At 40.1% G+C, this 12,887-nt stretch overlaps 2 protein-coding genes across 15 annotated transcripts in view; one reads left to right on the top strand and one right to left on the bottom strand.

Annotated features, from left to right (window-relative positions):
* Positions 1-2,019: 2,019 nt before the first annotated feature.
* PIERCE2 (piercer of microtubule wall 2) lies at positions 2,020-6,761 on the bottom strand. The gene is made up of 2 exons (XM_003733933.6): positions 6,392-6,761; positions 2,020-2,583 (listed from the first exon to the last, which is right to left on the bottom strand). Exons 1-2 carry the CDS (start codon positions 6,407-6,409, stop codon positions 2,236-2,238), a joined length of 366 nt encoding a protein of 121 aa, XP_003733981.1. The 5' UTR covers positions 6,410-6,761; the 3' UTR covers positions 2,020-2,235.
* The window catches only part of CCPG1 (cell cycle progression 1), an 86,866-nt gene continuing 80,648 nt past the window's right edge, over positions 6,670-12,887 (top strand). For 8 of the 14 annotated variants that reach the window (XR_013521011.1, XR_013521010.1, XM_078334262.1 and 5 more), the window contains exon 1: positions 6,863-6,962. Coding sequence is in view for 3 of the 14 variants with exons in the window: in XM_078334257.1 (XP_078190383.1) it covers positions 6,672-6,962 (291 nt within the window). In the remaining 11 variants the exon portion in view is untranslated. Of the gene's footprint in view, positions 7,339-12,887 lie in introns of all 14 variants that reach the window. The other 6 variants (XM_078334257.1, XM_078334256.1, XM_078334258.1 and 3 more) reach the window with 2 other exon arrangements.

The following is a 12,887-nucleotide window of genomic DNA, read 5'->3' as shown; positions in this document are numbered from 1 at the left end:
GTCAACATATGGTTTAAACAGATGGCAGATGAAATACATCTGTGTGTACAGTGGAATCACAGATCTTAAAAAATTGTATAGCCTGTCACCTACCACTGCTCACACTATGTTAAAGATACATCAAATTAATTACATTTATGAAAATATACCACATTACCTCAAATCTTTGTACTTTTATCCATGTAGTTTCTTCTGCCAGAACAGCCTTCCTTTGATTTAACTTTATCATATTTTCCAGGACCCTTCTCCTGATCTCTCTGGACTTAATTTGAGCAATTCTGTCTCTGTCTGAAAAGCCTGTCCATACAGCGTACTTTACATTACATAAATTATCACATTAATTTGCTAATCTCATTCTCCCAAAATATTGGTTTTTTGAGACAGAGTTTCACTCTTTTGTCACCCAGGCTGGAGTACAATAGCGTGATCTCAGCTCACTGCAACCTCTGTCTCCTGGGTTCAAGGGATTCTCCTGCCTTAGCCTCCTAGCTGGGATTACAGGCGCCCACCACCACACCCAGCTAATTTTTTGGGGGTTTCACCATGTTGGCCAGGTCTTTAATTCTTGACTTCAGGTGGTCCACCCGCCTCAGCCTCCCAGAGTGCTGGGATTACAGGAGTTAGTCACTGTGCCTGGCCAATATTATTAATTAAAACAATAAAAGTCACTCTTTTATTTCTTTATCTCTATTTGAATAGTACAATCTGCCATCAATGAGGGTTCAAAAATATTTGCTAAATGAATCAATAAATTACGAGTTCTCTCTTGCACCAGCCTAGCCGTGGGAATTAACATTATGTTAAAAAAGTGGGAAATTGGCCAGGCAGCGTGGCTCACTCCTGTAATCCCAACACTTTGAGAGGCTGGGGCAGGTTGACTGCTTGAGGACAGGAGTTTGAGATCAGTCTGGGTAACACAGTGAAACTCTGTTTACACACACACTAGCTGGGGACATGGTGCTGTGTGCCTGTAGTCACCACACACACACACACACACACACACACACATTCACTCACTCACTAGCTGGGGGCATAGTGGTGCATGCCTGTAGTCACAGCTAGTCGAGAGGCTGAGGTGGGTTATGGCTTGACTACTTGAAGACAGGCACACACACACACACACACACACACACACACACACATATTAGCTAGCGGCATGGTGCTGTGCCTGTAGTCTCAGCTAGTTGAGACACTGAGGTGGGGGATGGCTTGAGCCCAGGAGTTCAAGGTTGCAGTGAACCATGATCATGCCATGATCACTCCACCCTGGGTAACAGGATGAAACCCTGTCTCCAAAAATAAAAAATAAAAGCGTGAAATTGTTGGTCAGAATCTTCCTGAATGTTTTTCTTACAACTCCTGTATTCCTTTGTCTTGATAAGTAGACTCAATAGATAAGTAAATAAAATCCTGGATATCCTTATTAATTTTCTGTCTTGTTGAGTCTAAATCTCTTTATGGGTCTTGTGTATCTGGGTGTTAGGATCATTAGCTCTTATTGTTGCATTGGACTTGAACTCAGATCCAGAACAAGTAAACTCAATAAATATTTATAGAGCTCTCCATTTTAAATACACAAAATATTGATCGGCCATTATTAATACCCATTTTTAGAATAAAGCCACATTCCCGTTCTCTCTCCCTCTTTTTCATCCTTTCTTCCCCTTCATTCCTTTTTTTTTTTCTTTCCAAAAAAAAAAAAAAAAAAAAGAATATATAAAGTGACATCAGTTAATATAAACACAGATAAAATAGGATCTTGGGAATTATGTGTTTTATCAGTACATAGCAACGCTCATTTTACTGGTTATGAATAAGTGTCACAAAATATATCTTTTCCTACAAAAGAAACATTATTATTATGAGTAGGCCACTTAGCATGCATATTACCATTTGCTTAGTACTGAGTGTCATAATGTCTTTCTTTTTTTTATTCTCATGTTCCTAAAGCAATAAGTAAAGCAGATGGGATTAAAAAAAAAAGATAATAAAATATGAAAGATTTTTGAAGCTTTTGGATTACATGCACTAAAACACAACTTTTATTTTGCTATTTTGAACATATTTTTATTTAAAAAGTCACTGTCATGTAGCTATCAGTTGAAATACTTTATTTTACTTATTTTTTTAAATGATTCAAAACTTTTTATCTTCTTAATTAGGTATTCTACCCTTAGATTTAAAACTCATTTTTCCTGAGTATATTTTGTCTTAAATATACAAAGGAATATATTTTCATAGAGTGTGTTGAAAATTAGGAAAATCAAGGGTTCTGGTTCTGTCAGGTGCAGTATTTAGAGTGTTATTTTGATAAAATCCTGTTGCTCTGATATGGCTTGAAAATACTTGTTCCTTTGGAGTATAATTGCAGGGGAAAAACTGTGGGATAGGTAGAAATTCACCATAATGACTTGAATTGGTTTTGTATATAATCATCTGAGGTTTTGATAGTGAGGTGGCTGTCTGGAGTGTCTTTGGATCCAACATACATGAAAACACAGGATTGCCAGGGTTTACACATGGAGGCCGTTGTTCAGATTTCATTTCTGTGTCTGAATTTGAAGGTGAAGTACTTTTCTTATCCTAAAAGATAAGCACACAAAATCATTCTCAATTATAAAGTTCTGAAAAAAATGAAACTAAACCTAGTCTCACCCATTTTGCTTTTTCAGGAATTCTGTTCTCTTGAGGGCATTGAAGACCACCCATAAAATCATATACACCTCTATAGAGCAAACTTGTCACACATTTGCATAAAGTACCTTTTTAGACATTCTGTACTAGAACTATGAGTACTTAAAAATCTGTAAATCATAGGGAAAATGTGTAAAAGTCATAGTTTGAAGAGGAAGTACAGCTTGATTTTAGAGTGAGAAAGGAATAAGATAAACACCCAGGGTTATCCTGAGTATGTGGGCAGCCATTAAGCAACTAATTATGCAGCTAACAGAATAATTAAAATTGTGATAATTGCTATGAAGAAAAAAATACAACATATTAATGGAGACAGAATGGGAGTTCTAATCTAGTGTTGGGGGTTAGAGAAAGCCATTCCACTGAGATACCATTCAATCTGACACTGACTATAAGGCAAGGAAGTAAAAGATAAAGGTGGGGAAAAGTATGGCAAAAGTCAAATAAGTTAGGGTGAAAATGTCATGAGATCAGAATAGACAGCCAGGGGTCAGATCTCTCAGGGTCTCGTTGACTATGTTTAAAATTTGAGTATCGTAAAAGCAGTGGAAAGCTATTGAAGGGTTTAAGCAGAGATGTGACATGACGTAATAAAATTCTAGTAAAATTACTTTGCTGGTGTTAGGGCCTTTGTGAATGTGGTGAGGAACTTACTAGTCCATGTGAGTAATGATGACACTATATAGTAGGTGGTAACATGGAGATGGAGCAAATTTGTTTGTTTTTGTTTTGTCTTGTTTGTTTTTTTGACACAGAGTCTCGCTCTGTCATCCACGCTGGAGTGCAATGGCAAGATCTCGGATCACTGCAACCTCTGCCTCCCAGGTTCAAGCAATTCTCCTGCCTCAGCATCCCAAACTGCTGGGATTGCAGGTGTAAACCACTGCGGCTGGCCAATGGAGCAAATTTGAAACATATTTTGGAAGTAGAATTCACAAGATCTCATGATTGATTGGAGGTGGATGGAGAAGAAAAGGGAGAGATCTAGGATAACTTCCAGTTTTCTGGACAAACACTTGGGTAGATAGTGGTGCCATTTACTGCAATGTAATATGTAAATTAAATAAATATATAATTTTTTATATAGATGAAATATAATTTTGGCACTGAAAAGCACTTAGCATTGATGATGGCCTGATACATTAATATAACAATGTTTAGGCCTGGACTGGTGGTTCACACCTGTAATCCTAGTACTTTGGGAGGCTGAGGCAGGCGGATTATGAGGTCAAGAGATGGAGGTCGCCCTGGCCAACACGGTGAGACCCCATCTCTACTAAAAATACAAAAATTAAATGGGTGTGATGGCACATGCCTATAGTCCCATCTACTCAGGAAGCTGAGGCAGGAGAATCACTTGAACCTGGGAGGCAGAGGTTGCGGTGAGCTGAGATCTGAGATCGTGACACTGCACTCCAGCTTGGCCACAGAGTAAGACTCTGTCTCAAAAAAAAAAAATAATATAAGAATGTTTAAAAAAATTAACAAACTTTATGAAAAACTCTAAAAATGTCATGACTGAATCCTGAAATTTTGATGTTGAATTCTATCATAAGAAACTTTATTGTAGAATATTTTAATTCACGGCATTACTTACAAAAGAACTGAAATGTGTACTAATTTAGATGGATGTTAATTTTAATTATAATGCTTATGCCAAAAATACTAATAAAAGTACTCAAAAATAGTTTCTTTTCTTAAATAGTTGAGTTTTTTCCTCAACCTTACATTGATGTAAGATAAATATTCAACCAGCCCTGGTATAATTATCTCAGAATAATTATAAACTGGGGATTTTCTTTTTCTTTTCTCTTTTTTTTTTTGAAACAGGGTTTCACTCTTGTTGCCCAGGCTGGAGTGCAATGGTGCGATCTCAGCTCACTGCAACCTCTGCTTCCCATGTTCAAGTGATTCTCTTGCCTCAGCCTCCCGCGTAGCTGGGATTACAGGCATGCACCACGACGCCTGGCTAATTTTGTATTTTTAGTAGAGACGGGGTTTCACTATGTTGGCCAGGATAATCTCGATCTCCTGATCTTACGATGTGCCCGCCTTGGCCTCCCAAAGTGCTGGGATTGCAGGGGTGAGCCACCACGCCCAGCCCAACTGCAGTTTTCTTATTTGGGTTTCACCTTCTTCAAACCTGATATTCGTAAAACTGGAGTTCAAACTGACTACAGTTAAGAATGAAACAAACAGCCAGTACAAAGAATAATAAAAGGATGATTTAAAATTCTCTGCCACATTTGTCAACAACTCTTATTTACTTAAATGATAAAAAAGGTTAATTAAAAGGGTAAATGATTTTTCAGAAGAAATTTTTTTTTTTGAGACGGAGTTTCGCTGTTGTTACCCAGTCTGGAGTGCAATGGCGCGATCTCGGCTCACCGCATCCTCCGCCTCCTGGGTTCAGGCAATTCTCCTGCCTCAGCCTCCTGAGTAGCTGGGATTACAGGCACGCACCACCATGCCCAGCTAATTTTTTGTATTTTTAGTATAGACAGGGTTTCACCATGTTGACCCGGATCGTCTTGATCTCTTGACCTCGTGATCCACCCGCCTCGGCCTCCCAAAGTGCAGGGATTAAAGGCTTGAGCCACCGCGCCCGGCCAGAAATTAAATCTTAAAATTGGCCTGTGACAGTGTCTTGAAAGGTATAAAAATCTACCAGTGGCTGGTATTAGCTTTCTTAGTAATTTAATTTTCAGTTAAAGTCAGAGAAGGCCAGACCACTCTAACTTTTTCGAAGTCCTTCCGTATATACACATACACACTTATAAAGATAAATGAAAAGCCACTGATAATGACCATTGCAGAAGCTGTAATTATAAAATTAAGATTTTGATGTCACTGTGATGTTAAGTATAGTTAACACAGAAGCAAAAATAAAAAATAAAAAAGGTCTAATTTTGAGGCACTCTTGTCTCTGCTCAGGCCTACCATCTTCCTTGTTAATGTTTTCCTTTATCATTTTTTTTCATTTATTTATTTACTTTTATCACAATTAGGGGACAGAGAATGAAACCTAAGCTTTTCATTGCTTCTGAAAACAGTGAATATAAATGTACCATATCTTTTTTTTTCTTTTGAGACGGAGTTTCTCTGTTGTTGCCCAGCCTGGAGTTCAATGGTGTGATCTTGGCTCACCATAACCTCAGCCTCCCAGGTTCAAGCAATTCTCCTGCCTCAGCCTCCCAAGTAGCTGGGATTACAAGGGCGTGCCACCACTCTCGGCTAATTGTTAGTATTTAGTAGTTTCACCATGTAGGTCAGGTTGGTCTCCAACTCCTGACCTCAGGTGATCTGCCTGCCTTGGCCTCCCAAAGTGCTGAGATTACAGGTGTGAGCCCCCAAGCCCGGCCACCAAATCCCTTTTCAAAAAAACTCCCTTTTTTGACAGAGTACAATTTAAATAAGTGTACAATTAACAAAATACGTTTTTCTTCTTCAAAACCATCACTGGACAGTTTGCAGTAGGGTATGAGTGCATGACAGTCCCGATGGTCTTTACACCTTCTGAGACTATTTGGAGTTAATGAAACGTGCCTTTACAGGTGTAAATGTAAAAGCTCAGTAGTTGCCTTTTAAGGTGTTTTTCGGGGGTGGGGGGTTTGGGGGTGGTAGGAGTAAGTGGTGCCTCAAATTATATCAACGAATACCAACATTCCCAAACATCTAGCCCTCTGCCTAAACTTACCCAGTCGTGGTCTGTCATTTTCACTATCTTCTTTGTTAATGTTTTCGGCAAAAACACTTTTCATGCAGCAGATGGCAAAAAAGCCGGTGAACGCCCAGGGACGTGGCCTTTTAACTGCACCCAATGAAAGCAGTAAATAGAAGATGAATAGCTGGGTGGATCGGGATGTGTAAACCTATCCGTTTAATCCGAGGAGCTGTTTTCCCTGGTGAAACCACGAATCCTTTTTGGAGGTTGCAACTCGTATCCATAGCAACTGGCCGCGGTCACCGGCTCCCGGATGTTGTGGGGATATGCAGCCGCCTGGTTCAGCTTCCTGCAGCCACCCGGCGGCGGCCTGCGCTCCTTTTCGGGAGTCGTAGTTCTTATCATCATCGCTGCCCGGCAGGAGGCGCGAGCGGGACTACGCGTCCCGACATGCACTGCGGCGCCCAGCCAGCCACCTCCTGCCGGCTGCGGACGCCTGCGAGCAGGTTGTTGTTTTTATAAGAAGCGTCGTTGGCGCTCGAGCTGTGACCGCCGCCGGTGGGGCAGCCTGCGCAATCCGGCGGAGGTGGCGCTGCCCCTTCAGGTACGGTACTGGGCGGGCTTCGACCCTTCAGAGGGGGTTTGCGCCAACTGTCGTCGTCCCTGGCTGACACCTTCAGTCCAGTCGAGGAGCAGTGGCGGGGTCCGCCTCCTAGGCGGGGGCTGCTCCGGCGGGGACTTGACGCTTGGAGTCCGCGGCCGCACGGGCGACCTCCTCGGGCCGCGAGCGAGTCCACAGCCCCTGAGGCCTGAGCTGGCCCTTAGGGCGTCTGGTCCGGTGGTCTTGCAGCCTCCAAACCTTGTGTGCAATACTTTGTTGCGCGCCAGTGTTGGGAGAGCTGACGGCCTGGAGCACCCGCCTTCCTTCACTGGGCAGGGTTGAGAGTGCTTGTCGGTCTGGACTGATGAAAATCCATATGGTAAGACGTTATGTGCGTCACCCTGCTGGGTTTAATGCCAGCCTGTCTTTTGGTGACGTTTGAGCTCCCGTGATGTCAGGAATAGAAAGATTAAATATTAAATAATGCCCGGAGATTTCTGTTCTCACGCCAGCTTGACGATGATCAAATACCCCTCCTCCTTTAAGCTTTGGTCTTCCTGATCGATTTGTACTCAGTAGCAGCTGTCCCGTGCGGTGCCTTGTATGCGTTACTTGTATATGTTTAGCGCTGTTGGGAGCGCCAAATAAGGTATTTTGTTGAGTGTTGAAATTTGCACTGTTCTGTTCTACTTTTATTGAAAAACACAGTGGGACTTTCTTGTAGCTAGAATAGCTGACTATAGTACTACGAATTTTATATTTGTCTCCTCCAATCTGCAGGATAGTGCTTGAAATATCACTATAAACGCATCGTATCTTTGGCTTAAGATTAGAATCATATTAGGTGCTACATGTCTCGGGATATTTATCACACACATCCAGTGTGGATGGTTTACTATTCTTTTCTGAGCTCAGGTAGTATAGAGGAAGAGATGGAGATTTTGGGGGTATTGTTTTAATTCATAATTTTAAACCCTTTTACACTAAGGATGGAATCTCATTCAAAAAAGCTGTTAAAAATAAGCCCAAATACAATTTAAGGGTATAGAAGTACACGTTCTTAAATGAAAACAGGTTGGAAAATAGTGTAATTGCAGTTTTAAAAGTAAACCATGGAACAAAAAGTGAACATACCTCTATATACCTCTATTAGAAATGACTTAAAAGGGCCAGACCCTGTGGCTCACGCCTGTAATCCTAGCACTTTGGAGGCCCATGCGGGTGGATCACCTGAGGTGAGGAGTTTGAGACCAGCCTAGCCAACATGGTGAAACCACGTCTCCACTAAAAATACAAAAATTGGTTGGGCGTGGTGGTGTGCGCCTGTAATTCCAGCGATTCCGGAGGCTGAGGCAGGAGAACTACTTGAATTGGGGAGGCGGAGTTTGCAGGGAGCCAAGATGTGGCCACTGCACTCCAGCCTGGATGACAAAGAATCTGTCTTAAAAAAAAAAAAAAAGAAAGGAAAGGATAGTCATAGTTATAAAAGTGATTAGTCACTACAAATGATTTTTTTGTCGTACTTTACTGTATTTTTCGAGTTTTCTGTAGAAAAACTTTAAAAAAAGGATGCAAGTGTTAACAGCATTTTGAGAGTTTGTATACCCTTTTTTTCACTTTCTAGTGGAAAGTTCCCCACCCCCATGCAAAAGAAAAATGCAGCAATTCCAGTTATGAATGCTATGCATATTACCTTAAAAAGAAAATAAGGGCCTAATGAGGTGGGCGGATCGCCTGAGGTCAGAAGTTGGATACCAACCTGGCCAACATGGCACAATCCCATCTCTACTAAAAATAGAAAAATTAGCCAGGCATGGTGGTAGGCGCCTGTAATCCCGGCTATTTGGGAAGCTAAGGCAGAAGTTACAGTGAGCTGAGATCGCACCACTGCACTCCAGCCTAGGTGACAAAATAAGACTGTCTAAAAAAAAAAAAAAGGAAAAAGAAAAAACAATCAACAACAGTAAAAAAACACAGAGTCCCTGTTGCTGCATCTGCAGACTGTATGAAAGTGTAAATTATATGGAGAATAGGGACAAGAAATGAATTAGTTGGACTGGAAAAAAAAAACAGACTTGACAATTCGTAGCATTTGTACATCTCATTTTATTTTCTGTAGATGATGTCTGGCTCTGTCACCCAGGCTGGAGTGCAGTAGTGTCTGATCATGGCTCACTGCAGCCTTGACCTCGTGGGCTCTAGTGATCCTCCCAACCCAGCCTTCTAAGTAGCTGGGGCCACAGACACATGCTACCAGGCCTTGCTGGGTTTTTTTTTTTTTTTTTTAAGACAGATTCTTGCTCTGTTGTCCTGGCTGGAGTATGGTGGCGCAGTCTTGGCTCACTGCAATCTCTGCCTCCCAGTTTCAAGCATTATTCTGCCCTACCTCCACGTAGCTGGGATTACAGACATGTGCCACCATGCCAGGCTAATTTTTGTATTTTTAGTAGAGATTGGGTTTTGCCACATTGGCCGGGCTGATCTTGAACTCCTGGCTTCAAGTGATTCATCCGCCTCGGCTTCCTCAAGTGCTGGGATTACCCAAAGTGCAGGTATTACAGATGTGAACCACCGCATTCGGCCTAACTTGAATTTTTTTTTTTTTTTTTTTTTGAAACAGAGCCTTGCTGTGTCACCAAGGCTGGAGTGCAGTGGTGCAGTCTCAGCTCACTGCATCCTCCGCCTCCCGGGTTCAAGCGATTCTTCTGCCTCATCCTCCTGAGTAGCTGGGATTATAGGCACACACCACTATGCCTGGTTGATTTTTGGATTTTTAATAGAGACAGGGTTTCACCATGATGGCCAGGATGATCTTGATCTCCTGACCTTGTGATCCACCCTCGTTGTCCTCTGAAAGTGCCGGAATTACAGGTGTGAGCCACCGCACCTGGCTCTAATTTTTAAATTTTATGTAGAGACAGGGTCTTGCTATGTTGCTTAGGCTGGTCTCTATGAACTCCAGGGCTCAGGCGATTTTCCTACCTTAGCCTCCCAGAGTGCTGGATTCAGGGGTGAGAGCTCCATGCCTGACCTATACATCCCATCTTTTGATCTGGTTTCTTTGCACCTTGTATAGTGAAATCAGAGGCAAAAGTGCTTAGCTTTTCTTCACTTAAGGCTGGACAATTGAATCACTTTGAATACCATGTTTTATATGTCTGATATTTTGGCTTATGTCTATATTTTTGTTTTATTTTTCGATGTGGTTATGTTGGATATGGACTGGCTAATCCTTGGTTAGCCCACATTTTGTTTTGGTCATAAATGGCTACATTGTTCTTTCATAGTAATACACAGTACATTTTTTAATTTTTTTGCTACTTTCATCTCTTAAAAATTAAGGAGGTTTGCCTTAACACCAAGTGTCCGTGAACTCATGATAAAATATCTATTCTAAAGTGTTTTAGAAAAAGCACTTCAATACTTTGTTGTTTTTCAGGTTGTAGTGTTCACACTTTATTTTCTTAGATTGCCTTCTTTGGAGCTTGCCTTCTCCAAATGTCAATTTCTTTTAAATACTTTTTATTTTGTAATTTTGTATATTCTGTGTACTGTGTTGGCTCATTATGTTATTAGGCTTTGGTCCATTCATAGGGCATAAGGAAAATTCATTTATTAACATACATGTCTGATTTACTAACTCCTTCCACAGTGTTGTTATATGGCTTGTATAATTGTATTCTTACTCAAGTTAAATAAAAGTTTTAAAAAATTAGGTGCATATGAACTGCTAAAGTCATGGAAGTAGGAGTTTTTGAACTTGTTAAGAATATGAACATAGCAGCAAGGCCTGTTAAGCCCAAGGTACTTTAAACAAAAAATGCAGACTCATCTAACAGTGCAGAACTGCTAAAGGCTGAATTATTTTTGTGTTTCTGTGTGGTGAAGATGAGGAAGTTGCAGTAGTCTAAGTGATAAAGGATTACATTTTCACCATGTTCTTTCCTGACAGTTCTGTAATTTTGACGAGACTAAAACACTTGGTTTCAAAGGTGATTTGGAGTATATTGCACCCGATAATCTTGGCCATATTTTCTTTCAACTTGAGTTCTAAGATGAAATTCAACCTTATAATATGGGAAAGATTGCAATTAAGTGATAAATAAAGGAATTTTTTTTCCCCCTAAGGGTATTTAATGTGTGGAAAGCCCTTTAAGGGCCTGTAGAATTACCTGAGGAAGTATTAGAAAATAAGAAGTGTGAGTTAAATATTTTTTACTATTATCACAGGAAGCCAGAAATTTTTTTTTTAGTACTTCTCCAAATCACTGTCCTTTTAAAATCTTAATTCTGGTTCATATTGCCAGCATGTTGAAATGTAAAAAGAGCATTGGATTGGGAATCAGAGGATTTTTAATGACGTTGAGCAAGTAATTATTTATAATTTTCTGTTTGTTTTCTTTTGGAATTTGTGCATAATAGCAAGTTGCCTTCATGGGGGTATTTGTGAATATTAAATCCGATATGAAAATGAAATTGCTTTGTAAGTGGTGGAGTTATACTCATGTGAAGTATTACTATACTGCATAAGTGCCATTTACATAAAGAACTTATGTATTTTAAGTGCGATGACTTGATGTGATAAACACTTTTCGACTAGGGAGTTTGATGAAGAAAAAAGTCAAATGGGGTATTAATTTGATTTCTTTGTAGAACTAAGTGGCTTTTTCTAGAGTGAAGGAAACCTGGCTCCTCTCCTGACTGTGACTTTGCACTCTGTTGCATTAAATGTCCTGAAACTGCAGTGTACTTCTGTGGTTGAGCTTTTAATTTTGGTTTTTCTTTGTTTTAATCTCCTATAAGTGTCAGAAAGGTAATCAGTCTTAACGATAGGAAGTGGTATTGTTAATATTCTCAAATGGATCTTTAAGTTGATTTCATGAGCAATGCTACTAAATTGAATATGAAATCTCAAGTCCTCTGAGAGATACATTTCATGTTTAAGCATTGGTCTTTGAGCCAAAGAAATAATGGAGTTTACATTCTCCTTCTGGGGAAGTTATCCCTGGCTATTAGAGGATCTGACCTTTTAGATGAACTTCAGGTTAGATTGTTATATAGAACAGTTATGAAGAAGAAAAAGTCTTTTAGAAACAAATACCTACTGGCTGGGTGCAGTGGTTCACTCCTGTAATCCCAGCACTTTGGGAGGCCAAGGTGAGCGGATCATGTGTGGTCAGGAGTTTGAGACCAGATGGCCAACATGGTGAAACCCCATCTCTACTAAAAACACAAAAATTAGCCTAGCTTGGTGGTGTGTATCTGTAGTCCCAACTACCCAGAAGGCTGAGGTGGGAGGATCACTTGAGTCAAGGAGTTTGAGGTAACTCCTGCCTCAGCTAGTGACACAGTGAGATCCTATTAAAAAAAAAAACAAAAAAACACCTATAATAAAAACATTAAAAAATAGAATTGGAACTGTTTATCAAAACTTTGAAATTATACTAATTAATAAAGTAATCCAAGGAAAAAATGAAGTAGTATAAGCTACCATTAGGCAAGTTATGCCTGAGAAGTATAGTAAATGCTATACATTCAGGGGAAAATGAAATCAGTGAATGTCAGAAACAGTAATCTAGGGGGGAAAAAAACTTCATGAGAGAAGACAGCTTTAAATACAGAAATCAGAGAAAAGAAAGAAAAGCATTTCAGAAAGTGAAGACCTGGAGTTAGGGTTGTTCATTTTGTGTTCAGAAGACAGCAAGTAAATTGCTTTGGTCAAATGAGGAGGAAAGCTAATCAGGTTATTTGCAAGTTAGGTTAGAACCAGATAATGGAAGCTTTTTAGTGTCACACTAAGGAGTGTGTCTTTATTTTACAGAATAGTTATTCATAAGGTTGAGGAGACTCTTTGAGTGGAAAGAAAATAAATTTTTAGCACCGGGTATAAGTGTATACTTATAGTGTATAATGAAGCACCTCCAGTGT

The sequence above is a fragment of the Callithrix jacchus genome, chromosome 8, assembly GCF_049354715.1.
Source record: "Callithrix jacchus isolate 240 chromosome 8, calJac240_pri, whole genome shotgun sequence".
NCBI lineage: Eukaryota > Metazoa > Chordata > Mammalia > Primates > Cebidae > Callithrix > Callithrix jacchus.
The sequence above is the reverse complement of the archived record's forward strand: the minus strand, read 5'-3'. Positions and strand labels throughout refer to the sequence as shown.